General features: G+C 40.5%; 1 protein-coding gene across 2 annotated transcripts in view; it reads right to left on the bottom strand.

Moving 5' to 3' along the window:
- BTBD8 (BTB domain containing 8) overlaps positions 1 to 26,121 on the bottom strand; it is a 100,653-nt gene that overhangs the window by 58,995 nt on the left and 15,537 nt on the right. Inside the window, exons 5-8 of one of the 2 annotated variants that reach the window (XM_069737558.1) lie at positions 21,537 to 21,654; positions 8,861 to 8,950; positions 6,694 to 6,774; positions 5,033 to 5,129 (exon numbers count right to left, since the gene is read on the bottom strand). In XM_069737558.1, the coding sequence (XP_069593659.1) occupies positions 5,033 to 5,129; positions 6,694 to 6,774; positions 8,861 to 8,950; positions 21,537 to 21,654 (386 nt within the window). The remainder of the gene's footprint in view (positions 1 to 5,032; positions 5,130 to 6,693; positions 6,775 to 8,860; positions 8,951 to 21,536; positions 21,655 to 26,121) is intronic. The other variant, XM_069737559.1, reaches the window with a different exon arrangement.

Here is a 26,121-nt window from a genome sequence, read left to right as displayed (position 1 = left end):
GACTTCACCTAAATAGAGCTTTGCTGAACAATGTGAACATACTTTATCCATACTTCCAACACTCTGGGTTTTAACTTCATTGTCTGTCTTCCTAGTCATCCTGCAAAGTAATTCCAAACCCAAACAATGTCAGGTTTGAGCTCCAAATGCAGCTTGAAACGTACAATAGGCAGTGAATGTTTCCAAATGTGTTTGCATATGTGACTCACCTGCAGTGAAGTGTGCAATCTGTTTGGATTGGTTTGTGATGTCTGAACGCAGCTTTGTAGTATTGTGCTTTGGGGTAGTGTGGTGCCATCTGCAGGTCACTTTTCCTTACTGCTGGTTTATGAAAATTAATGTTTAAACTGTATTTTGTGATCACATTGGAGGATGTGTGGTTTGTTTGGCTATTTTCTTGCTGAAGGGGGCAATGGTGTATCATTTGTGTGTGTGGGTGCAGTATGAACGGAGATACAAAGGAATGACGGAAAAAGTGTGTTTAGAAATAATATAGAAGGATTATAAAGTTTCCCATCTTCACATGCACTATTGATTTAGGAAATAAAACTATAATGACAGTTAATCTTCAAATACTAATGGCAGCCAGCTATATCTATATTCTTGTGTCCACCAATGGACAGTAAGAGAAAGTAAAAAATTAGCCAGGAGTCAATAGCAGTTTTATTACCCGTAATATTGACCAGTAATACAAGACAGCAGAGATATGCTGCACAAGAGTATTAAATGCAGGTGACAAGGAAGCATGGGAAAGACAGCAAGAATCAGAGTATAGAGTGAAAAAAAAAAAAGAGTGAAAGAAGAAAACAGATAGAAAGCGGACAGCAGAAAAACATTTTTTTTTAAATATTCTATAAAGTTGATGCATCGTATTAAAATGGTTTTCCCACAATTACAATTTATCACCTAAAAAGGGCACAGAAAAGGGTCTAATGTCAGCAACCCCGCCGATTACAAGAAAGCTCCATTCACTGTTGACAGAATTGGTGTCTTGACTACCATTAATCAGAATATGTCTTATTAGGGAAATGCAAATAAAAAATTAAGAGTTACTCTTCAATCGTGTATGGGGTACTCAATCAACAATTTTCTTGTCAAATCCCATCCGTTGCCCACCCAGCGAAGAGGTGGTAGGTTGTAATTTTAGACCTTTAATAAATTCAAGACCTTGCATTTATTATACAGATTCTAGATCCTAAACTACGAAACAAGGAAGTGCTTTCTATCAGTTTGTGGTTTCCCCATTTGCGCACGCTTATGTTAGGATATGTGATTGAAGTCTTTTTAAGAGATCAAAAACAAGGAGTTTCCTAGTGGAAGCTGCTTCAGGATACGCTTCTTTTGGGAGATTTGGAGACTTTTTCATTTCCTTAAGCAGGTGTGATGAGTTTAAGCACACTTTGCAGTGTTTTGATTTGATTGGACAGTGCCTAGTTTGTTGCAGATTCCATCAGGAGCCACTTGTTGTTGGTATGTAATTTTTACCACCAAGACTTTTTTAAAACCCGAAAATGGGGGGAAAAAAAAATAATAATCAAAAGGCTGAACATATGGATAGAAAAGTGATTTTACAATAGAAATGACTAGGGGGGAGTCTTTCAAGTGGTATTTCAGGAATTTTTGGGGGGGGAGCGAATCTGTGCCCCAAAAAATTCCATGAGCACAGATCTCAACTAATCTTCACAATCAGGGCACAAGTTTAAAGAGGCTGTCCGATAAAAAAATCAATAAGGCTACAGTCGGTCATAAAAGTCTGCAGTCATCCAGTGCACCTACTGTGTGCTGCGAGGATTCGCCGGTTAAACATTCTCCCAGTCAGTGGGCACAGCCTCATGCCATACACTTGTATGGAGCGAGGCCGCGTCTACTGGACGGGCTCTGGCTGGGAGTATGTATAACTCATACATGCCCTCTAGTCGGGGCTCAGAAACCAGCAAATGCACGCAACATACAGTGTGTGCACTGGGGGGGGGGGGGGTCCATAAGTCACAGAGTGACTGCAAACTACTATTTAACCGTTTAGATGATTCTATTAATCACAGTGGCGTCTACAAACATATTTGGCATAGTGTCTAAATATAATGGAGAAAAAAAAATAATTTGTTCTGTTCTTGAAACGCCTAAAAGAAAAATCATTTTTGGTCATTGCACTTTCTAAAACAAATAAAAATGAAGAAAAAAAATAAATAAACACTGATCAAAATGTAGTTTTTATTACTACTATTTTGGGATAAATCCTATAGTTTGGAATTAATAAAAGTGTTTATACAGCCTCATCAATGGGGAACAAAAAAAGGTATATGATTCTTAGAAAATGGTGACACAAACCAGTTTTATTTTCTTTTGTCTACAAAGTTCTGAAAATGTTGAATCGTTAAAGAATGTTCCAGTTTCATAAAAGTTATTTCCCCAGTAAGAAAAAACAAACAAAGAAACTGCGCTATAATCACCTTGTCTGGGTGAGTAAAGAAGATGGGAATACCCATACCCAAAGACTATCTAAAGGATTAAAAAAAATGACTACCTTGAGCACTACACATTTAATATTGAGATTTTAGATGACACATTGAATAAAAAAAAAGATTTTAAATCTCTTGAAATACCCCCAACTCTGTGTTAAATGTGCACACTAGTTGGCGAACACTATTGCTGCTAAACAATGGGGGAAAAAATGATGCCATTAAAAAAAAGCAAAAATCAGAAGAGAAAAGTAAATAAATCTTTTAAATAAGAGGCAAATGCAATCAATACAATTCTGCAGGAAACGGATCCTCCTACAAAATCTGACAAAGACATTCTATTGCTGGCTACATTTTCACACTTGGATGACAGCAGATGACGCAGCAGCGCTATAGACATCTGTTCCTACATAGCACTTCTAAAAATGTTACTGCTGACACACCGCCGACAACAGCAGCCGCCATGGACTCCAGCCGGTGGAGAGAGCCAATTACAAGTGCTACACGGAGAATTGGCACTCAGTGGTCTATCTACTCTAGTTATGTTCAATACTAACGGCAAACAACAAGGGTCTCCCCATTAAGACGTTACAGCAGCTCATCCTCGCTGAAGACCCAACCTATCCATGGAGTACACGGGCGGTGCATTGATTTTAATGGGCTCCATGTAGTCCTCCATTGCACATACAGTGGTGGTGCTGCAGGTAAACTCAATTCAGTTCTTGCTGTGGGGTTTTCCTGCAGATTACAGCAGCGGTAAAGCACCACATAAGGACTTCTATTCAGAGAATCCAGCAGAAGCAAAAAAAAAGTGTAGAAAATGGACTTTAGCATCTTCTCAAAGTTAATGGTTAGTTCATCATCATAATAGACTTGCTCAATAACAAAGGAGCAGAAAACATCTTGCACTGACAAGTACCCACTGAGAATAGCTCCGAGCAGCTCAGTGATGATAGCTTTTAGCTGACTGACAGCGTAGAAGATCAAATTATATCTTGTCATGTCAGAACCCTCTGTATCAGCAGTCTCTCTATATTATATAATATATAATCATAACTCCTATTATTAGTGAGCATTATCCAGTCATACTGCTGCCGATCAGTAATGTGATCTAACACGTGCACTGCAGCGGACCTCCGGGATAGGACCATCCTACGTGTTACATAGCCATTACACCATTACATGGGATGTGTGACATGGACCATAGATGTAATCTAACGCAAAGACGAATTTACCTAAACAGGTAAGAAATAATGACATGGTGAAGCTCTCGAATGACAAATATTCAATGTCTATGAGACGGACCAAAATGGTGCTGTATTCATCAGTCCCACAGATCCTGAAAGGAGGGGCACTGTGCACACGTGACCACCACGACAATCAATTTGACACCACTTGTGGAGACACAGATTAAATATTAGGAAAAAAAAACATTTTGACAGTGAGGGTGATCAATGAGTGGAACAGGCTGCCATTAGAGGTGGCGAGTTCTCCTTCAATGGAAGACTTCAGAGGCTGGACAGAAATCTGTCTGGGATGGTTTAGTGACTCCTGCATTGAGCAGGGGGTTGGACACGATGACCCAGGAGGTCCCGTCCAACTCTAACATTCTATGATTCTATGAACCTCCAGGGAAAACAAAGATTGGCATTTTACTTAAAACTGCATGAATCCTCATCTTACCAGACATCAGTTGTCAGGAAAGCATCGGGAGACCCCCATACAGATTAATCAAGTATTAGAGGAGAGTAAAAAGATTTGTGTTGCCCTGGTCAAGTTGCCACGGAGGACTGTACTGTACGCCGGACCAGGGTAGTCTTCATGATTGTGACCGGCATCCTGTGCATCTCTTGCGATTATCAGCCCAGCGACAACATGACAAATGTGGGGCCCAGTGAGCACAAGAAGCACCTAGTATTCCAGGCCGAAGATGCCAGCTGCCATGGAGGAGTATCCTAACCCGCCGCCATGGAGGACCGATCCAGTGCAGCACAAATCTTTTTCCTCGACTCTAATATGTATGGGGGCCCTAGGAGAAGGATATAAAGGTGATCCTACTGGAGTTGGCTCACAAAAAATACTTATTATATTTAGAGACTAGTTGCCGAATGTATTAAAAAGAAGTGGTGCTTTACACATGGATTTGGTGGTCAGAGTTTAACAGAAAGATACCCAAAGACATACTGATAGGGAATTTGTGAGCCCCAATGGGGACAGCAATGACAATGTCTGAAAAGCGCTGCAGGATATTATGTAAGCATAATAAATACCATCATTCACCTATAGGAATATGTCCTAGTTACAGCGCAACCAATGTGTACTACCTATCATCTCATGTAAAATACCCCAAATGAACAATAACAACACGCAAGTGTTTATGGTTACAAAAATATAAGTTAGAGCGGCAGATTTTATGTTATCGTTTCACCTTGGGCCATCCGTCCTAAAGGTTCTCAAGTGAGTTTTATATACTTTATCTATGACGGCTATTGGAAAATGTTGGTAAAATTATTCTTGTACGATTATTGGACAGAGATAAAATCACAAGTCAAAATAGATTGTAGATTCAGTACCTTAAGGAAAAATTTACAGTAATCTCTTTTCAGAGTGTAAATAGCGACTTCACGAAGCCCCTCCAACCCGTACATGTCAGCAACCGAGAGTATCTGACTGTAAGAAAGAAAGCAGAAATGAACAAGGATTGTCATCACCATGCGGCAAAAAATAAACCTACACTGTGATAAATGAAGTCAACTGTTTCAATAGCCCTTTTCATATAGTTGTGTGTAATTATTTGATCAGATATTATAAAAAACCTAAAAGAAGAATAAAAAAAGCAACTGGTTTAATGTGCCATATGCAAATAATGTAGGATAGTCGATTTCGAGTTTGGTTTTAAAATAAACAGTGGCACAAGTATAAGGCGGTGCTACAGGTGATCGAGCAAACCTAATGATCACAGGACATAAAATGAGTATTTTTGTCACAGTTATCTCATTTGGAGATTTCAGTCCAGTAATACACTTTCTAGTTATTCTAGTTATCGAATAATGCAGAGCCTGTGGAGAGGGCCAAAAGGGAATTTCTGATCAGAAAAATGATTGATTGTTTAAATTAGAAATTTATGGCAAATGTGTATTTTAGTATATTATGCATAAAAAAAAAAGCACAGAAATATTGGAAGGTTCACACTGGTCACTAGACCTGATCCTAGATCTTGTGCAGCAGCCAAATGAACATAGGAAACAAGAGAATGGCTCTGACTCCTTGACCTTTATAGAGAAAAACGAGTTGGACAATACAAGCGCAATAGGGTCTTATCCGATAAATCAGTGAAGATAAGGGATGCGGTATCTGTTCCCCGTGTGGAGTTGTGTAACCCACAACAAAAATTAATACTTTGGGAGGTAGTCGTACCAGCTGCTGTGACCCCCCAACAGGATGGAGGATCCAACGTAATAAGGCTGGGTTCACACTGCGTCAATGGTGTCCATTAGACGGACTACGTTACACCGCGGCATAAACGCAGTTTAACTTAGTCCGTTACTTGCCGCCATTGACTGCAATGTCGGACGAATCGCTAGCGCACGCCCAGATGTGCAGTCATTGAGTGACGCATGTAGAAAAGCCGCGGAGACCCCATCATGTGTTTCTCAACGCAAGCAATAAATAGCCAGGTCTTTCACCGGGAAGGAACAACCACGGGAAGGGCAGCATCCAAAAAGGAAAACCACCTATGCCAAAACATGGTATCCATCCACAGACAGCTGTTTCGGGGTATTTGCCCCTCAGTGTGGAGTAGGAAACTGGCATCTATGGGGCAATAATGAACAGTATGGAGCATTATATATGGCACAGCTATGGAGCATCTTATGGGGCAATAATGAACGGTATGGAGCATCTATTTTTATTTTTGAAATTCACCGGTAGCGGCTGCATTTCCTACCCTAGGCTTATACTCGAGTCAATAAGTTTTCCCAGTTTTTTGTGGCAAAAGTAGGGGGGTCGGCTTTTACTCGGGTCGGCTTATACTCGAGTATATACGGTAGTTTATTCTCTGCAAACCAATTCCTTGCTGATAAGTCGAAATAATATGCAGATTCAGCTCTTCCTGCATCATTTAATGGTTGCAGGGATCTCACCATAATGTTTTATGGTCAATGTGCTCTGTAATTCATGCTCATTACAGGCCAAATAAAGGGCTTTCATAAACTGAAAATCAAAAAAATGTTACCCAGCATCAGTGTTTTTTGGAAGGTCCATTATTCCTCCATATATGAATTGCAAGATGACGGTCATATCTGCTGGTTTAACACTGGGAAGATAAAACATCAATAAAGGCATTTAATATATTACAATGCTGTTAATTTATAGAGAATAATATGTCTGAACATCTTTGCCTGGAGTATCGCTTAAGAGAAAAATTAAGAACCGTAATTTTTGTTTGTTTTCTTTAACACACTGGGAGCAATGGTTCCCGTTTAGTGGCAGAACTAGTTGGTGCAGCAGTTACTCTGCCAAAGAATATTTGTAGAGGGATATCCCAATTGTTCAAAAAAAAAAAACCTCAGATATTTAGGGTCTACGCATCCTGTAATTATTGGAAACCTTCACGGATTACTTCCATTGGTAAAAAAAACCTGTTGTGGTCACAAGATGATCCCTCAGGTCCTCAGTAACTTAAAAAAAAATAGTGCCATTACAAAGTGACCAAACACATGAGTAAGGCCAGTTTCACCGTCCGAGTACGGACCGATCATGGGGCCCCTGAACCGAACAACAGCCTCATATACGCCCATGAGGCCTTAGAGTTTGAGTCAGGAGGCCCTGAGGCTGGTCCATGCATTGTGGCCCAAGTACTGACTGCGAAACAGATATGTGAAACTGGACAAATCATCAATTTACCAAGAAAGCTTTCAAACTTTAGAGGCAAATAACGAAGGAAAATGTATAACCGCAAACAAGAGATTTAGTATTTAAAAACCAAAAAGAGAACTCTTCAGCTACATTTCCATAATAAAATATAAGCTTTTGGTGCATTTTGACGAGGTGTACTTTTCCGGTGAAAACACAGCGTCTTACAATTCTAACAATGTGGATGGGATTTATAGAAATCTCATGCTTACTGTGCTTTTTTCATATCTACAACATGTCAAATCTCTCTTGTGGGTACTGTGAGTTTTCTGAGCAGAATTTTCCCAAAGAACTGCACTGATTGTGGAAATTTTGCAGGTAGAAAAGCACATGTGTTTTTAGTGAGTTTCTATGGCAGAAACACATCAAATCCGCATGTCCTCTGCAGCTAAATGTCAAAGTTCAAAGTTTTAGGCTATGTGCACACGCTGCGGATTTTGCTGCGGATTCGCAGTAGTTTTCCATGTGTTTACAGTACCATGTAAACCTATGGAAAACAAAATCCGCAGTGTGCATGCTGCGGAAAAAAACGCGCGGAAACGTAGCGTTGTTTATTCCGCAGCATGTCAATTCTTTGTGCGGATTCCGCAGCGGTTTACACCTGCTGCATAATAGGAATCTGCAGGTGTAAAACCGCAGGTGGAATCCGCACAAAAAAACGCATAAAATCCGCAGATAAAACGCAGTGCTTTTTAGCTGTCGATTTCTAAAAACAGGTGCGGAAAAATCCACAGAGGTTCCATGTACGCGTGCACATACCCTTACCTTAATCTAAAAAAAAGTACCAGAAACAAAGCAGTTTTATACCAACAAGGGTCAAAAAACACACACAAAAACATGGGGGAAAAAACGCCAGTGATCTAATTTAAATAATAGGTGTAGAAATGGCAAAAACCATTCGGCAACATCAAAAACGCACAAAAAATTCATTGTGGGAATGGAATGTAGCATTAGGACTTGTTCACATGTTGCATTTTTGTCGCAAGGGTAAAAAAAAAACAAAAAAAACAAAAAAAAACACTTCACTTTAAAGTACCAAAACAGCAAATGAAACTTCTGAAGCCTTATGCATATGCTGCTTATTTTGTTTTGTTTTTTTTCCTTTGGGGGATGTGATCAGAAGGTTTTTTTTGCGTTTGTTTGTTCTTTTAAATCGGCAGCATTTCAATTCATTTAGCAAATTTGCCATGTTTTCACCCATTCAAATAAATGGAAGGGAGAGTTTGGCGTGAAAGGCATAAAAGACAAAAGTATTTTAAGCTGCATTTAAATTGGATATCCCTAGAGTGTTTGCAGTAGATTTTTCTACACAAAAATCCAACATGTGCACATAGCCTTAGACAATGTATTCTGCACTGAAGGGTCTTGTAAACTAAGCCGTTGATAGAAATCTCAAACAATTTTGCAGCTGCAGATAGTACATATTGGAGACGTGATGGCACTTCCCGACTAAATGAACAAGAGAGTTTAATATGGGATGTAATTACCCTTCAATCTTGATTAGGTCTCGAGAGGTCTCAGCCCAACATCCACTCAACATAGCAGCAAAGTAAGTAGATCTGGCACACAGCACAGCCCTGTAGAGAGAACAGAATAAACTCCAACAATATTGGCTTATAACCCATAATAAACCCTCTAACGTAAAGGCTTATGTCTTTAAGATTACTTTTATTAAAGTGTTTGCACCAAGATGTGAAGTGATCTATCTTTGGGTAGCGGATAACTTCCTGATCACTGGCGGTCCCAAAGTGGAGACCTCAACCGATGCCCACAAGGAGGCTCTGAAGAGCCTGGTCTGGACAGATTGAATGAAGGTCATGCACTCGCACCTCCACTCCATTCATTCTCCCGAGTGCTACAATTGCCAGGGAGCACCCCTCTCAGAGACCTAGGAGTAATGGAAGTTGCGCAAGTAGACCTCTGTGTCAATTATTCTTTTTTGTTTAAAGGTCTATTGCAGTATATTAGCGGTCATTAAATCCACTGTTCTCTGCTGACTTTGTCCAAGCCTACACAACAAAGCTGACCAGTGAACTGCAAAACTCAAGAAGTGCCAGCCAGAGGTAAGCCATCCATAAAAGGTACCGTTAAGGTACCGTCACACTCAGCAACTTTTGAACGATAACGACAGCGATCCGTGACGTTGCAGCGTCCTGGATAGCGATCTCGTTGTGTGTGACACGCAGCAGCGATCAGGATCCTGCTGTGATATCGCTGGTCGGAGCTAGAAGGCCAGAACTTTATTTCGTCGCTGGATCACCTGCTGTCATCGCTGGATCGGCGTGTGTGACGCCGATCCAGCGATGTGTTCACTGGTAAAAAAAACAAACACTACATACTCACATTCCGGTGTCTGTCACGTCCCTCGCCGTCAGCTTCCAGCACTGACTGTGAGCGCCGGCCGTAAAGCACAGCGGTGACGTCACCGCGCTCAAAGTCAGTGCGGGAAGCTGACGGCGAGGGACGTGACAGACACCGGAATGTGAGTATGTAGTGTTTTTTGTTTTTTTTACATTTACAACGGTAACCAGGGTAAACATCGGGTTACTAAGTGCGGTCCTGCGCTTAGTAACCCGATGTTTACCCTGGTTACCCGGGGACTTCGGCATCGTTGGTCGCTGGAGAGCTGTCTGTGTGACAGCTCTCCAGCGACCACACAAGGACTTTCCAACGATCACGGCCAGGTTGTATCGCTGGTCGTGATCGTTGGAAAGTTGATCAGTGTTACTGTGCGAGATAAATGTATACCCAAAAAGGCGAAAATTAACATGATCAAAGGCAAAAATAAAAAAAACACAACAAAAACAAAATGCATGAAAGCATTTCAGTAGAAAGAAAAACTTTTCATTTACTTACAAATATGCTTCCCAGTTTCAGATCTGTGATACGGTGCTGTGTGTGTAAAGACCCAGAGGGACTGTCCTAATTACCATTTTTATCTGTTTCCCAAACACAAAGTACAGGGATAGAGCCATAACAGGCTCAGGATAGCACCAGATTACACAGAAATCATAGGACTTCTCTTATGAAGGGAAAACACTGCACTGACTGAGAATGATAAAACACCATCCAAAATCCAAACACCACGGTCAGTGGAAAACCAAAATTAAACCGACACAAAGCTTGTAACGCCCATAAACACAGCGATATTGAGGACATTATAACTATTCCAATTTTTCCTGACAATCCAATGCACAAAAACCATGATCCAATCATAACCAGTGATAATTAGAAGCCATGTCCCTGCACACAATGTGCAAAAAAAAGCAGTTATATTGCACAATGTTGGATTTTTTTGGTCTATAAATAATACCCATATAACCTCATGTATGAGAAATAATGGAAATGCATAAAGGATCACAAAAATCTGCTGTGCACCTCAAAGTGTGGTCAAATGCTCACATAGTAAACACTCCTCACCTATAAAAGAAACAGGAGCTGGTGGCTAAACGTGTATGTTAATATCAATGGGTAGAAGGGATGCATGGATCAGTGAGGGCATGCCCTGGTAGACAACTCTGCAGTTTACTTTTACACAATAATGTAATATCAAATATCCATTTGACAATGCATATACCGTATTAAAAAAAAAAAAAAATAAAAAAAAAAAAAAGCCACAAATCACTTTTTGTTTTTTTTTTATTTAAAAATATCACTCTTTAAAGTAATTAAATGTAAATCTACCGCTGTTCTCAAAGACCTAAATAAACAAGATTATATATTGTGTTAAAATAAATGGTCTTTGCTCACCGCACAATAAAAAGAAAAAAAAACAAAAACACAAAATTGATTTATTCAATAAAGCAAGAAATAGATCACAGAACCAGTGGCATGTAAAAATTTGAGCAGCCCTGGTCTAAATTACTGTTATTGTGAACAGTTAAGCAAGTTGAAGATGAAATGATCTTTAAAAGGCCTAATGTTAGAGAACACATTTCCTTTGCATTTTAGAAAAAGAAAATAAATATAGATATATATATATATATATATATACACACACACACACACACACACACACACCTACGTAGCATCAATTGTAAAAATATGTCATGTTAAAAATAATAAAACAAAACCAAAAAAACCCTGCTATACTCACCCTCCGCCGCCTTTACCGCACCTCGCCACGCTCCCGGGACTGCTCCATTGCAAGCGGCAGCTTCCGGTCCCAGGGCTGGTGTGCGACAAGGACCTGCCGTGACGTCACGGTCATGTGACCGCGACGTCATCATAGGTCCTGCTCACACCAGCCCTGGCACCGGAAGTCTCTATACTACGTGGCTCTGTGCTGGGCAATATACTACGTGGCTCGGCAATATACTACGTGGACATGCATATTCTAGAATACCCGATGCGTTAGAATCGGGCCACCATCTAGTATGTATGTATGTATGTATGTATGTATGTATGTATGTATGTATGTATGTATGTATACATTCGCTTTTCAACAAAGGTTAGGTTTGCATCAAGAATTTGTTGAAATTTCATTGAATCCATTCTTCCCTCTACCTGTGAAATGTTATGTGCCCTTTTTTCTCCACAAATACCCCTGATCATTGTGGTCAAAGAGTTCTATTTTAACCTCATCAACACAACCTCAAAGCATGATTTTTAAAAAAAAAAAAAAAAAAAAAAAAAATTGTAATTTTTATTGAAATAAATTTTTCCATTTAACAGTAAAAGAAAAAAAAAATAGCCATATAAATTTTTTTACTATCATTTATAGGTTGTTAACCAATATTATTGTATAATAAATATTTTTTGTACTTGAGAATGGTTAACCGAAAATTAAAGTGTAAAAGCTCATGAACGAACAAACACACAGACAAAAAGAAAAAAGGAAGGGGGGGGGATATGATATAGAATGTTGTGACCTATTAATATCCATCTCATAGAGGTCATATAGTTAACATGGCCCAAAAGAAATTCCAAGGAGATCAAATAAGGTTAACTTTCTCTACAGCAATGTCATTAAAGGGAATCTGTCACCCCAAAAATGGCCTATAAACTAAAAGGTACCTTCACACTGAACAACTTAACAACGATAACGATAGCGATCCGTGACGTTGCAGCGTCCTGGATAGCGATATCGTTATGTTTGACACGCAGCAGCGATCAGGATCCTGCTGTGACATCGCTGGTCGGAGCTAGAAGGCCAGCACCTTATTTCGTCGCTGGATCACCCGCTGACATCGCCGATCCAGCGATGTCTTCACTGGTAACCAGGGTAAACATTGGGTTACTAAGCGCAGGGCCGCGCTTAGTAACCCGATATTTACCCTGGTTACCATTGTAAATGTAAAAAAAAACAAACACTACATACTTACATTCCGGTGTCTGTCGCGTCCCTCGCCGTCAGCTTCCTGCACTGACTGTGAGCGCCGGCCGTAAAGCAGAGCGGTGACGTCACCGCTGTGCTCTGCTTTAGGTTTGTGAGAATAGTCATTTTTATTGCCGATACATGTCCAAATAGTGAGTGAGGGAGCAATTTCCATTTCGTCAATAAGGATTACATTTCTTAATACAATGGAGGGAAATTGTTATTGTATTGAGTGGAGTATGAGGTTGTGAGATTAATTCCTATGTATTTGAGCGAGGTGGAGCGCCAATGGTATTCAAAGTTACTCTGAAGATGATCTAGATGGGAGTCATTTATGTTAATTGGGAGAGCTTAAGTTTTAGTTGTATTTGTTTTATACCCTGATATTTAGCTGAATTTTAAAAGCAGAGAATGGAGGTTGGGGGAGCGCTGTATGAGGTTTCGTGTTAGAGGATATTATGGGCAAAAAGGGATAATTTGACTTATTTGTCTTTAACCCAAATTCCCTCAATACCTGGTGATGCTCTGATGGCAACACCCAAAGGCTCAATGCAAACGACTAAACCTAGGGAGGGAAAGTGGGCACCCCTGTCTGGTGCAGTTTTTAATGTTAACTGGTTTAGAGGAGCTATGAGAAAGCTATATCATAGCTGAGGGACAAGAGTATAATCCCTCAACAGCTTTTAAAAAAGGGTGCCATATGTCCCAAGGGCTTTAAGTATAAAGAGCCAACTAAGGCGATCAAACCGCTTCTCGGCTTCCAAACTCAGGAAGAGAGTAAATTCTCCAGATTTTATGACTATTTCTAGGAGATTGACTGCCCTTTCTGGTCTTGTCACCACCTTGTCTTAAAGGGACAAATCCCACTTGGTCTCTGAGGATCATATACAAAGATAACCATTGATTCTGACGTATTGCAAACATTTTTGTAAATATTTTAACATCTGATTTGAAAAGGGCATTCGGTCTATAGTTTTTGCATTCTAGTCTATCCTTGCTTGGAATAGAAATCAGTGATCAGGAATCGGTTTTCCCTTTAGAAAAGAATTGAAAAGGGGGAATTATTGAAGGGATAAGTTCATCTTCGAATATAGTACATGTAGGACAGCCCATCAGGTCCCGGGTTCTTCCCATTTGGGTGGTTATGGATTACATCCTTAATTTCCTCTTCGGTAATTAAGTCATTTACGGATGTCATTGTTTCTGAGGAAAGAGGAGGCAATTGACAAGAGTCCGAGAATAAACCAATAAGGTTACTACTGTGGGTTAGATGGGAGAGTAGAAGAAAGAAAGTAAAGTTGTGAGAAATAGTCATGAAAAATGCCCACAAATTCTTTCAGGGTATGGGTAATTTGATTATTTTTATTAAGCAAGGCATGAGGGGTAGTTGTTCTGTATGATCCTCAAGTTGTTTAGCTGGTAGCGTGTGGGGCTTATTGTTTTTTTTCATAATATCTTTGCCGAGTATAAAGACGTTTGTCTTCACGTTTCAAAGCAAAGTTTTTTTTAACTGAGCCCTAACGTCTACAAGTCATTTATGGGTTATTCTGGAAGGATTAGAGATTATATTTGCTTCGAGAAACTTTCATTCCGAAGTCAAAGCTTCTTGTTTACCCCAAAGCACGATTAAACCACCCCCATGCTTAATGGTTGGCGACATGTTTTTTTCCCGAAACTGTGTCCTTTTTTTCTCCACACAAACCTTTGACTATTGTGGCCAAATGGTTACAGTATATTTTAAGCTCATCGGTCCACATAACTTGTTTCCAAAATGAATCAAGCTTGTTTAGATGTTCTTTTGCATACTTATCACGCTGAATTTTATGGTGAGGTTGCAGGAGAAGTTTTCTTGTGATGACCCTTCCATGAAAGCCATATTTGTGCAGGTGTCTCTGAACAGTAGAACAATGTACCACAACTCCAGAGTCTGCTAAATCTTTCTGAAGGGCTTTTGAAGTAAAGGGGTGGTTGGTCTTTCAGACCTTATCTTGACCTTCATTCTAGCTGTTCACTGCCATTTCTTAATTACATTTTTGCTCTCTTCTTATAGCCTTCTCCTGCTTTGTGGGCCTCCACCATATTCAGAGTGTTAGGCAGCTGCTGCATTTTTGGCACAAGGTTACAGGAGGTTTGGTCGTTATAAAGCTTTGAAATTTGGCCTTCCCCCAAGTATGATCATGAACAAGCCAGAACCCTAACAAGCTAATTAAGGCCTGAAACCTTGGTCAAAGTTATCTGAGCACGCAAATCTCTAAGGGTAGCCAAACTTTAGCATGGGACAAGTTTGCTCATTTAAAGAGAAAAAATATAAATATATATATATATGTGTGTGTGTGTGTGTGTGTGTGTGTGTGTGTGTGTGTGTGTGTGTGTGTGTGTGTGTGTGTGTGTGTGTGTGTGTGTGTGTACACACACACACACACACACACACTAGATGGTAGATGGCAAAACTTGCTGCACACAACTTGCTACACTGACCTGTCACATGCAACTCGACACACAAAAAGTCGCTACATGCATGTTGCCACATGCAACTCAACAAACACAACTTGACACATGAAACTCACCCTAAAACACACACAAGTCTGGTATTATCCTTCAAAAATAAAAATCTGATTAATGAGCAGACAAACTACAAGAGCAACAAATGTACCATATAGGAAATACGGCAGCTGTCAGTCACGACCTGTCTATTATGTGTATGTGTGAGCTAATATATACTGCCAGGGGGAGGGCTTCCTGTTGGCTGGGGATTTATCAGGCTGCCAATTTAGCTTACAAATACTGAGGTAAAAATACTGAACAAATAACGTGTGAACGAGGTCTAATACAGGAGGAGATGACACACAGATATATACTATATACAGGAGAGATGACACAGGTATATACTATATAGACGAGGAGATGACATACAGGTATATACTATATACAGGAGGAGATGACAGGTATATACAGGAGGAGATGACACAGGTATATACTATACAGAGATGACATACAGGTACATACTATATACAGGAGGAGATGACATACAGGTATATATACTATACACAGGAGATGACATACAGGTGTATACTATCTATAAGGGAGATGACAAACATGTATATACTGAGGTGAAAATGAGAGGTGTGAGGGAGAAAATGAGAGATGTGAGAGGGAAAATGAGAGGCGCGATGGGAAAATAAGAGAAGTGAGGTGCTATAACTAACCACAGATATTTACTATGCCCAGGCAACGCCGGGCTCTTCGGCTAATAATAAAAAAAATATATATATATTTTTTTTATTATTATTATTAGCCGAAGAGCCCGGCGTTGCCTGGGCATAGTAAATATCTGTGGTTAGTTATAGCACCTCACTTCTCTTATTTTCCCATCACGCCTCTCATTTTCCCTTTCACATCTCTCATTTTCCCCCCCTCACACCTCATTTTCCACCCCACTCCTCTCATTCCCCCCCTAACACTCGTCATTTCGACCTCACGTCATTTTCCGATCACTCCACTATTTTCCCTCACTCCTCTCATTTTGCACTCACACCTTTTCATTTTCACCTCAGTATATACATGTTTTTCATCTCCCTTATATATAGTATACACCTGTATGTCATCTCCTGTATATAGTATATACCTGTATGTCATCTCCCCTGTATATAGTATATACCTGTATGTCATCTCCTCCTATATATAGTATATACCTGTATATCATCTCCTTCTATATATAGCATATACCTGTATGTCATCTCCTCCTGTATATAGTATATACCTGTAGGTCATCTGCTCCTGTATATAGTATATACCTGTGTGTCATCTCCTCCTGTATATAGTATATACCTGTATGTCATCTCCTCCTGTATATATATGTACCTGTATGTCATCTCCTCCTCTATATAGTATATACATGTGTGTCATCTCCCCTGAACACAGTATATATCTGTATGTCATTTCCTCCTGTATTAGACCTCGTTCACACGTTATTTGGTCAATATTTTTACCTCAGTATTTGTAAGCTAAATTGGCAGCCTGATAAATCCCCAGCCAACAGGAAGCCCTCCCCCCTGGCAGTATATATTAGCTCACACATACACATAATAGACAGGTCGTGACTGACAGCTGCCGGATTTCCTATATGGTACATTTGTTGCTCTTGTAGTTTGTCTGCTTATTAATTAGATTTTTATTTTTGAAGGATAATACCAGACTTGTGTGTGTTTTAGGGCGAGTTTCGTGTGTCAAGTTGTGTGTGTTGAGTTGCGTGTGGCGACATGCATGTAGCGACTTTTGTGAGATGAGTTGTGTGGCGACATGCGTGTAGCAACTTTTTGTGTATCGAGTTGCATGTGACAGGTTAGTGGAGCAAGTTGTGTGCAGCAAGTTTTGCGCATGGCTTGTTTTGCGCGTGGCGAGGTTTAGGTGTGGTGCCTTTTGAGTATGTGCAAGTTTTGTGTGAGGCAACTTTTGCATGTGTTGCAACTTTTGTGCATGTGGCAATTTTTCCGCGGGTGCCAGTTTTGCGTGTGGCGAGTTTTCCCATGAGGTGAGTTTTGCACGTGTGGCGAGATTTGCGTGAGCATAGTTTTGCATGTGGTGAGTTTTGAGCGGCGACTTTTGTGTTTCGACTTTTATGTGGCGAGGTTGGTGTATGTGTGGTGAAATGTGTGCTGAGGGTGATAGGTGTTCAAGCACGTGGTAGTGTGGCGCATTTTGTGTGTGTGTGTTCATATCCCTGTGTGTGGTGAGTTTCCCCATGTCGGGGCCCCACCTTAGCAACTGTACGGTATATACTCTTTGGCGCCATCGCTCTCATTCTTTAAGTCCCCCTTGTTCACATCTGGCAGCTGTCAATTTGCCTCCAACACTTCCTTTCACTTTTTCCCCCATTATGTAGATAGGGGCAAAATTGTTTGGTGAATTGGAAAGCGCGGGGTTAAAATTTCACCTCACAACATAGCCTATGACGCTCTCGGGGTCCAGACGTGTGACTGTGCAAAATTTTGTGGCTGTAGCTGCGACGGTGCAGATGCCAATCCCGGACATAGACACAGTAAGTGTGTGTGTGTGTGTGTGTGTGTGTGTGTGTGTGTGTGTGTGTGTGTGTGTGTGTGTGTGTGTGTGTGTGTGTGTGTATACATACATACATACATACATACATACATACATACATACATACATACATACATACATACATACATACATACATACATACACACACAGTTGGGTCCATATGTATTTGGACAGAGACAACATTTTTCGAATTTTGGTTATAGACATTACCACAATGAATTTTAAACAAAACAGTTCAGATGCAGTCAAAGTTCAGACTTTCAGCTTTCATTTTAGGGTATCCACATTAAAATTGGATGAAGGGTTTAGGAGTTTCAGCTCCTTAACATGTGCCACCCTGTTTTTAAAGGGACCAAAAGTAATTGGACAGATTCAATAATTTTAAATAAAATGTTCATTTTTAGTACTTGGTTGAAAACCCTTTGTTGGCAATGACTGCCTGAAGTCTTGAACTCATGGACTTCACCAGACGCTGTGTTTCCTCCTTTTTGATGCTCTGCCAGGCCTTCACTGCGGTGGTTTTCAGTTGCTGTTTGTTTGTGGGCCTTTCTGTCTGAAGTTTAGTCTTTAACAAGTGAAATGCTGCTCAATTGAATTGAGATCAGGTGACTGACTTGGCCATTCAAGAATATTCCACTTCTTTGCTTTAATAAACTCCTGGGTTGCTTTGGCTTTATGTTTTGGGTCATTGTCCATCTGTAGTATGAAACGATGACCAATCAGTTTTGCTGCATTTGGCTGGATCTGAGCACACAGTATGACTCTGAATACCTTAGAATTCATTCGGCTGCTTCTGTCCTGTGTCACATCATCAATAATCACTAGTGACCCAGTGCCACTGGCAGCCATGCATGCACAAGCCATCACACTGCCTCCGCCGTGTTTTACAGATGATGTGGTATGCTTTGGATCATGAGCTGTACCACGCCTTCACCATACTTTTCTCTTTCGATCATTCTGGTAGAGGTTGATCTTGGTTTCATCTGTACAAAGAATGTTCTTCCAGAACTGTGCTGGCTTTTTTAGATGTTTTTTTTATCAAAGTCCAGTCTAGCCTTTTTATTCTTGATGCTTATGAGTGGCTTGCACCGTGCAGTGATTCCTCTGTATTTACTGTCATGCAGTCTTCTCTTTATGGTAGATTTGGATATTGATACGCCGACCTCTTGGAGAGTGTTGGTCACTTGGTTGGCTGATGTGAAGGGGTTTCTCTTCACCACAGAGATTATTCTGCGATCATCCACCACTGTTGTCTTCCGTGGGCGCCCAGGTCTTTTTGCATTGATGAGTTCACCAGTGCTTTCTTTCTTTCTCAGGATGTACCAAACTGTAGATTTTGCCACTCCTAATATTGTAGTAATTTCTCAGATGATGTTTTTCTGTTTTCGCAGCTTAAGGATGGCTTGTTTCACCTGCATGGAGAGCTCCTTTGACCGCATGTTTACTTCACAGGAAAACCTTCCAAATGCAAGCACCACTCCTCAAATCAACTCTAAGCCATTTATCTGCTTAATTGAAAATGACATAACGAGGGGATTGCCCACACCTATCCATGAAATAGCCTTGGAGTCAATTGTCCAATTACTTTTGGTCCCTTTAAAAACAGGGTGGCACATGTTAAAGAGCTGAAACTCCTAAACCCTTCATCCAATTTTAATGTGGATACCCTCAAATGAAAGCTGAAAGTCTGAACTTCAACTGCATCTGAATTGTTTTGTTTAAAATTCATTGTGGTAATGTCTATAACCAAAATTAGAAAAATGTTGTCTCTGTCCAAATATATATGGACCTAAGAGTGTGTGTGTGTGTGTGTGTGTGTGTGTGTGTGTGTGTGTGTGTGTGTGTGTGTGTGTGTGTGTGTGTGTGTGTGTATATATATATATATATATATATATATATATATATATATATATATATATATATATATATATATATATATAATTTTTATTTTTTCCTAAAATACAAAAGGAAATGTGTTATCTGTAACTTTAGGCCTTTAAGGCTAGGTTCCCATTGCGTTAATGGGACCGCGCTAACGGACAGCGAAATTAACGCCGTGCAACGCGTCCGTTAGCGCGCCCATTAACAGCAATGGGGACGCGCATCACTAGTGCATACCATTTTCGGCACGCGCTAGCGATGTGCCGGTGTTTTGTGACGTGCCGCGGACGCTGCTTGCAGCGTCCAAGGCGCGCCCGCGGTCCGTCCGCCGCGGGGACGTTTAAGGCGACCCCTTTACAACACATTGCGTTAGCGCAATCCGCTAGCGCTAGGTGCTAAACGGATTGCACTAACGCAATCTGAACCTTAGAGATCATTTGATCTTTAACTTGCTTAACTGTTCACAAGAACAGTAATTTTGATCAGAGGGCCCAAACTTTTACATGACACTATACCAGAGGGTATGACAAGTGTAGTCATGGCCTGCATTGGGGGTTGAATGTATCAGCATGCCTTTATTCACTTTACAGTAAAGGAATATCTGATGGCACAATTCTGTAAGATGATCATGGTTAATGACCAACATAAGCGGCTGTTTATGTACTGACATTTTAGTCTCCTCCAACATATACCAGTAGCATAACATGAACAGTAGCAGAGAAAGTGGCATCAGAAAGATTACAGATTGTCATTTCTCCCTTTGGATTTATTACTCCATTAATAGAAAATACCGTACAATCAGCTCCTCCTGTGCTGTAACATCCAGCCTGGAGATCAGATACTATTTTAAACATGCCTGGTTCTGACTTGCAGCACTAAACAGCTGCTGATCAGTAAATATTTACAGATCAGCGGTTATTTAATTGCCTGTTTACACAGGCAAGACTGCGATAAACGATATTCATGTAATGACTGTAAAAAAGGACCTGTGCTGCTGAGATTAGAGGACGTGGAACTGCCAAGAATGATAATCTGGTGCAGAGAACCTAATTCCAGCGATGTATCACTTACTGGGCTGCTCGCTTCAGTTAAGATTAGTGATCAGCGAGTATACTCGTTGCTCGGGATTTCCAGAGCACGCTCGGGTGGTCTCCGAGTATTTATGACTGCTCAGGGATTTAGTTTTCCTTGCCTCAGCTGGATGATTTGCGGCTACCAGACAGCTTGATTCCCTAGCTGTAAATCATTCAGCTGCGGTGATGAAAACTCTATCTCCGAGCAGTCATAAATACTCGGAGACCACCCGAGCGTGCTCTGGAAAACCCAAGCAACGAGTACACTCACTCATCACTAGTTATATCATAAGTAATGTTTTATCTGCTGCAGATCTAGCAGTTCTCTGAATGCTGAGTTCTGCATAACCCTGTACACACCACTGACTGGTGATTTTTCTGGGTGCACTGTGCATATTCAGAAAGCTGTCAATCAGTGGTGGGAGCGGCGGTCACAGAGCAGAGGGACTACATGGCACACCATGCGACAAATAGTCCTCTAGTAAATGACATAGCTAGAAAAAGGGTTTCTGCACCTACTGTACTTCATGTTGCTCTCACATTACATGGCCAAAAATGACTGACAGATTCCCTTTAAAATAGGAGTGTGCAGGTGTAGAACATATGGTTATTCACGTTATAATTCAGGTATCTTTATTTCAAACGCTTGCAGCAATTACAGGGTTAAGCAAAGATTGCCATGCTCCTTTTTTGTCTGATTTTATCTCGTTTAATTTAATATGCTATGACCAAATTCGTATTGTCTTCTCCATGTAAACTGCTATTATTAAAATAAAGTAAAAGATTAAAAAAAGAACATAAAAACAAAGCAATGACATTGGGAAGCTCCAGTACCTGTGTGCATGAAAAGCAGTTTCTTCAACTTGGATAGCTACGTCAGAAGAAAAGGATTGTTTGAAAAGTGACAGCAAATCTTTACCAAGGTCAGATGATGATTCATTTGCAGTAAGGTCTATAGTTAGAAAAAATATATATATCTGTATTAAAATACAAATATATTACAGATGACTGCATTAATGGTATAATGATGAATGAATCACTTATTCTATAATATTTTTAGCTGATAGAATCCTGAAGGCATAAACCATAATAAGACAAAGCAGGCAGGAGTTTACATAGGACCTGCACCTCACCACAATGGTGCTGGAAAATTTGTGAACTCTTTCCATATTCCTGTATAAAATTTGGGTGTTTTTTTTTTTTTTTTTGAGGAGGTTGTTTGATATAGTGTGTATATATAAAAATATAATATAAAAATATTATATACAGTGGGGCAAAAAAGTATTTAGTCAGTCAGCAATAGTGTAAGTTCCACCACTTAAAAAGATGAGAGGCGTCTGTAATTTACATCATAGGTAGGCCTCAACTATGGGAGACAAACTGAGAAAAAAAAATCCATAAAATCACATTGTCTGTTTTTTTAACATTTTATTTGCATATTATGGTGGAAAATAAGTATTTGGTCAGAAACAAACAATCAAGATTTCTGGCTCTCACAGACCTGTAACTTCTTTAAGAGTCTCTTCTTTCCTCCACTCATTACCTGTAGTAATGGCACCTGTTTTAAACTTGTTATCAGTATAAAAAGACACCTGTGCACACCCTCAAACAGTCTGACTCCAACTCCACTATGGTGAAGACCAAAGAGCTGTCAAAGGACACCAGAAACAAAATTGTAGCCCTGCACCAGGCTGGGAAGACTGAATCTGCAATAGCCAACCAGCTTGGAGTGAAGAAATCAACAGTGGGAGCAATAATTAGAAAATGGAAGACATACAAGACCACTGATAATCTCCCTCGATCTGGGGCTCCACGCAAAATCCCACCCCGTGGGGTCAGAATGATCACAACAACGGTGAGCAAAAATCCCAGAACCACGCGGGGGGACCTAGTGAATGGACTGCAGAGAGCTGGGACCAATGTAACAAGGCCTACCATAAGTAACACACTACGCCACCATGGACTCAGATCCTGCAGTGCCAGACGTGTCCCACTGCTTAAGCCAGTACATGTCTGGGCCCGTCTGAAGTTTGCTAGAGAGCATTTGGATGATCCAGAGGAGTTTTGGGAGAATGTCCTATGGTCTGATGAAACCAAACTGGAACTGTTTGGTAGAAACACAACTTGTCGTGTTTGGAGGAAAAAGAATACTGAGTTGCATCCATCAAACACCATACCTACTGTAAAGCATGGTGGTGGAAACATCATGCTTTGGGACTGTTTCTCTGCAAAGGGGCCAGGACGACTGATCCGGGTACATGAAAGAATGAATGGGGCCATGTATCGTGAGATTTTGAGTGCAAACCTCCTTCCATCAGCAAGGGCATTGAAGATGAAATGTGGCTGGGTCTTTCAACATGACAATGATCCAAAGCACACCACCAGGGCAACGAAGGAGTGGCTTCGTAAGAAGCATTTCAAGGTCCTGGAGTGGCCTAGCCAGTCTCCAGATCTCAACCCTATAGAAAACCTTTGGAGGGAGTTGAAAGTCCGTGTTGCCAAGCGAAAAGCCAAAAACATCACTGCTCTAGAGGAGATCTGCATGGAGGAATGGGCCAACATACCAACAACAGTGTGTGGCAACCTTGTGAAGACTTACAGAAAACTTTTGACCTCTGTCATTGCCAACAAAGGATATATTACAAAGTATTGAGATGAAATTTTGTTTCTGACCAAATACTTATTTTCCACCATAATATGCAAATAAAATGTTAAAAAAACAGACAATGTGATTTTCTGGATTTTTTTTTCTCAGTTTGTCTCCCATAGTTGAGGTCTACCTATGATGTAAATTACAGACGCCTCTCATCTTTTTAAGTGGTGGAACTTGCACTATTGCTGACTGACTAAATATATATATATATATATACACACACACCGTATATACTCGAGTATAAGCCGACCCTCCTAATTTTGCCACAAAAAACTGGGAAAACTTATTGACTTATTGACTCGAGTATAAGCCGAGAGGGGCACTTTCAGCCCAAAAATTTGGGCTGAAAATCTCGACTTATACTCGAGTATAAACGGTATATACACACACGAGTATATGCACACACACACATACATACACATATACATATACACACACACACACATCTATATACATAATTGTCTAAGCGGTACTTCCGTCTGTCTGTCTGTCACGGTTATTCGTTCGCTGATTGGTCTCGGCAGCTGCCTGTTATGGCTGCCGCGACCAATCAGTGACGGCCACAGTCTGATTAGTCCCTCCCCTATACGTGACTGGGCAATATACTACGTGGGCTGTGCTATATACAGGTCCTTCTCAAAAAATTAGCATATAGTGTTAAATTTCATTATTTACCATAATGTAATGATTACAATTAAACTTTCATATATTATAGATTCATTATCCACCAACTGAAATTTGTCAGGTCTTTTATTGTTTTAATACTGATGATTTTGGCATACAACTCCTGATAACCCAAAAAACCTGTCTCAATAAATTAGCATATCAAGAAAAGGTTCTCTAAACGACCTATTACCCTAATCTTCTGAATCAACTAATTAACTCTAAACACATGCAAAAGATACCTGAGGCTTTTATAAACTCCCTGCCTGGTTCATTACTCAAAACCCCCATCATGGGTAAGACTAGCGACCTGACAGATGTCAAGAAGGCCATCATTGACACCCTCAAGCATGAGGGTAAGACCCAGAAAGAAATTTCTCAACAAATAGGCTGTTCCCAGAGTGCTGTATCAAGGCACCTCAATGGTAAGTCTGTTGGAAGGAAACAATGTGGCAGAAAACGCTGTACAACGAGAAGAGGAGACCGGACCCTGAGGAAGATTGTGGAGAAGGACCGATTCCAGACCTTGGGGAACCTGAGGAAGCAGTGGACTGAGTCTGATGTGGAAACATCCAGAGCCACCGTGCACAGGCGTGTGCAGGAAATGGGCTACAGGTGCCGCATTCCCCAGGTAAAGCCACTTTTGAGCTACAGAGAAGCAGCACTGGACTGTTGCTAAGTGGTCCCAAGTACTTTTTTCTGATGAAAGCAAATTTTGCATGTCATTCGGAAATCAAGGTGCCAGAGTCTGGAGGAAGACTGGGGAGAAGGAAATGCCAAAATGCCTGAAGTCCAGTGTCAAGTACCCACAGTCAGTGATGGTGTGGGGTGCCATGTCAGCTGCTGGTGTTGGTCCACTGTGTTTCATCAAGGGCAGGGTCAATGCAGCTAGCTATCAGGAGATTTTGGAGCACTTCATGCTTCCATCGGCTGAAATGCTTTATGGAGATGAAGATTTCATTTTTCAGCACGACCTGGCACCTGCTCACAGTGCCAAAACCACTGGTAAATGGTTTACTGACCATGGTATTACTGTGCTCAATTGGCCTGCCAACTCTCCTGACCTGAACCCCATACAGAATCTGTGGGATATTGTGAAGAGAAAGTTGAGAGACGCAAGACCCAACACTCTGGATGAGCTTAAGGCCGCTATTGAAGCATCCTGGGCCTCCATAACATCTCAGCAGTGTCACAGGCTGATTGCCTCCATGCCACGCCGCATTGAAGCAGTCATTTCTGCCAAAGGATTCCCGACCAAGTATTGAGTGCATAACTGAACATTATTATTTGATGGTTTTTTTGTTTGTTATTAAAAAACACTTTTATTTGATTGGATGGGTGAAATATGCTAATTTATTGAGACAGGTTTTTTGGGTTATCAGGAGTTGTATGCCAAAATCATCAGTATTAAAACAATAAAAGACCTGACAAATTTCAGTTGGTGGATAATGAATCTATAATATATGAAAGTTTAATTGTAATCATTACATTATGGTAAATAATGAAATTTAACACTATATGCTAATTTTTTGAGAAGGACCTGTACTACGTGGACATGCATATTCTAGAATACCCGATGCGTTAGAAGCGGGCCACCATCTAGTGATATATATATATATATATACACACACACACACCAAAAGTTTGGACACACCTTCTCATTTAAAGAAATTTCTGTATTTTCATGACTGTGAAAATTGTACTTTCACAACGAAGGCATCAAAACTATGAATTAACACATGTGGAATTATATACTTAACAAAAAAGTGTGAAACAACTGAAATTATGTCTTATATTCTAGGTTCTTCAAAGTAGCCACCTTTTGCTTTGATGACTGCTTTGCACACTCGTGGAATTCTCTTGATGAGCTTCAAGAGGTAGTCACCGGGAATGGTCTTCCAACAATCTTGAAGGAGTTCCCAGAGATGCTTAGCACTTGTTGGCCCTTTTGCCTTCACTCTGCGGTCCAGCTCACCCCAAACCATCTCGATTGGGTTCAGGTCTGGTGACTCTGGAGGCCAGGTCATCAGGTGTAGCACCCCATCACTCTCCTACTTAGTCAAATAGCCCTTACACAGCCTGGAGGTGTGTTTGGGGTCATTG

This window comes from Ranitomeya imitator, chromosome 8 (assembly GCF_032444005.1).
Source record: "Ranitomeya imitator isolate aRanImi1 chromosome 8, aRanImi1.pri, whole genome shotgun sequence".
NCBI classification, from domain to species: Eukaryota; Metazoa; Chordata; class Amphibia; order Anura; family Dendrobatidae; genus Ranitomeya; species Ranitomeya imitator.
This window is presented reverse-complemented; position numbering and strand designations above follow the sequence as displayed.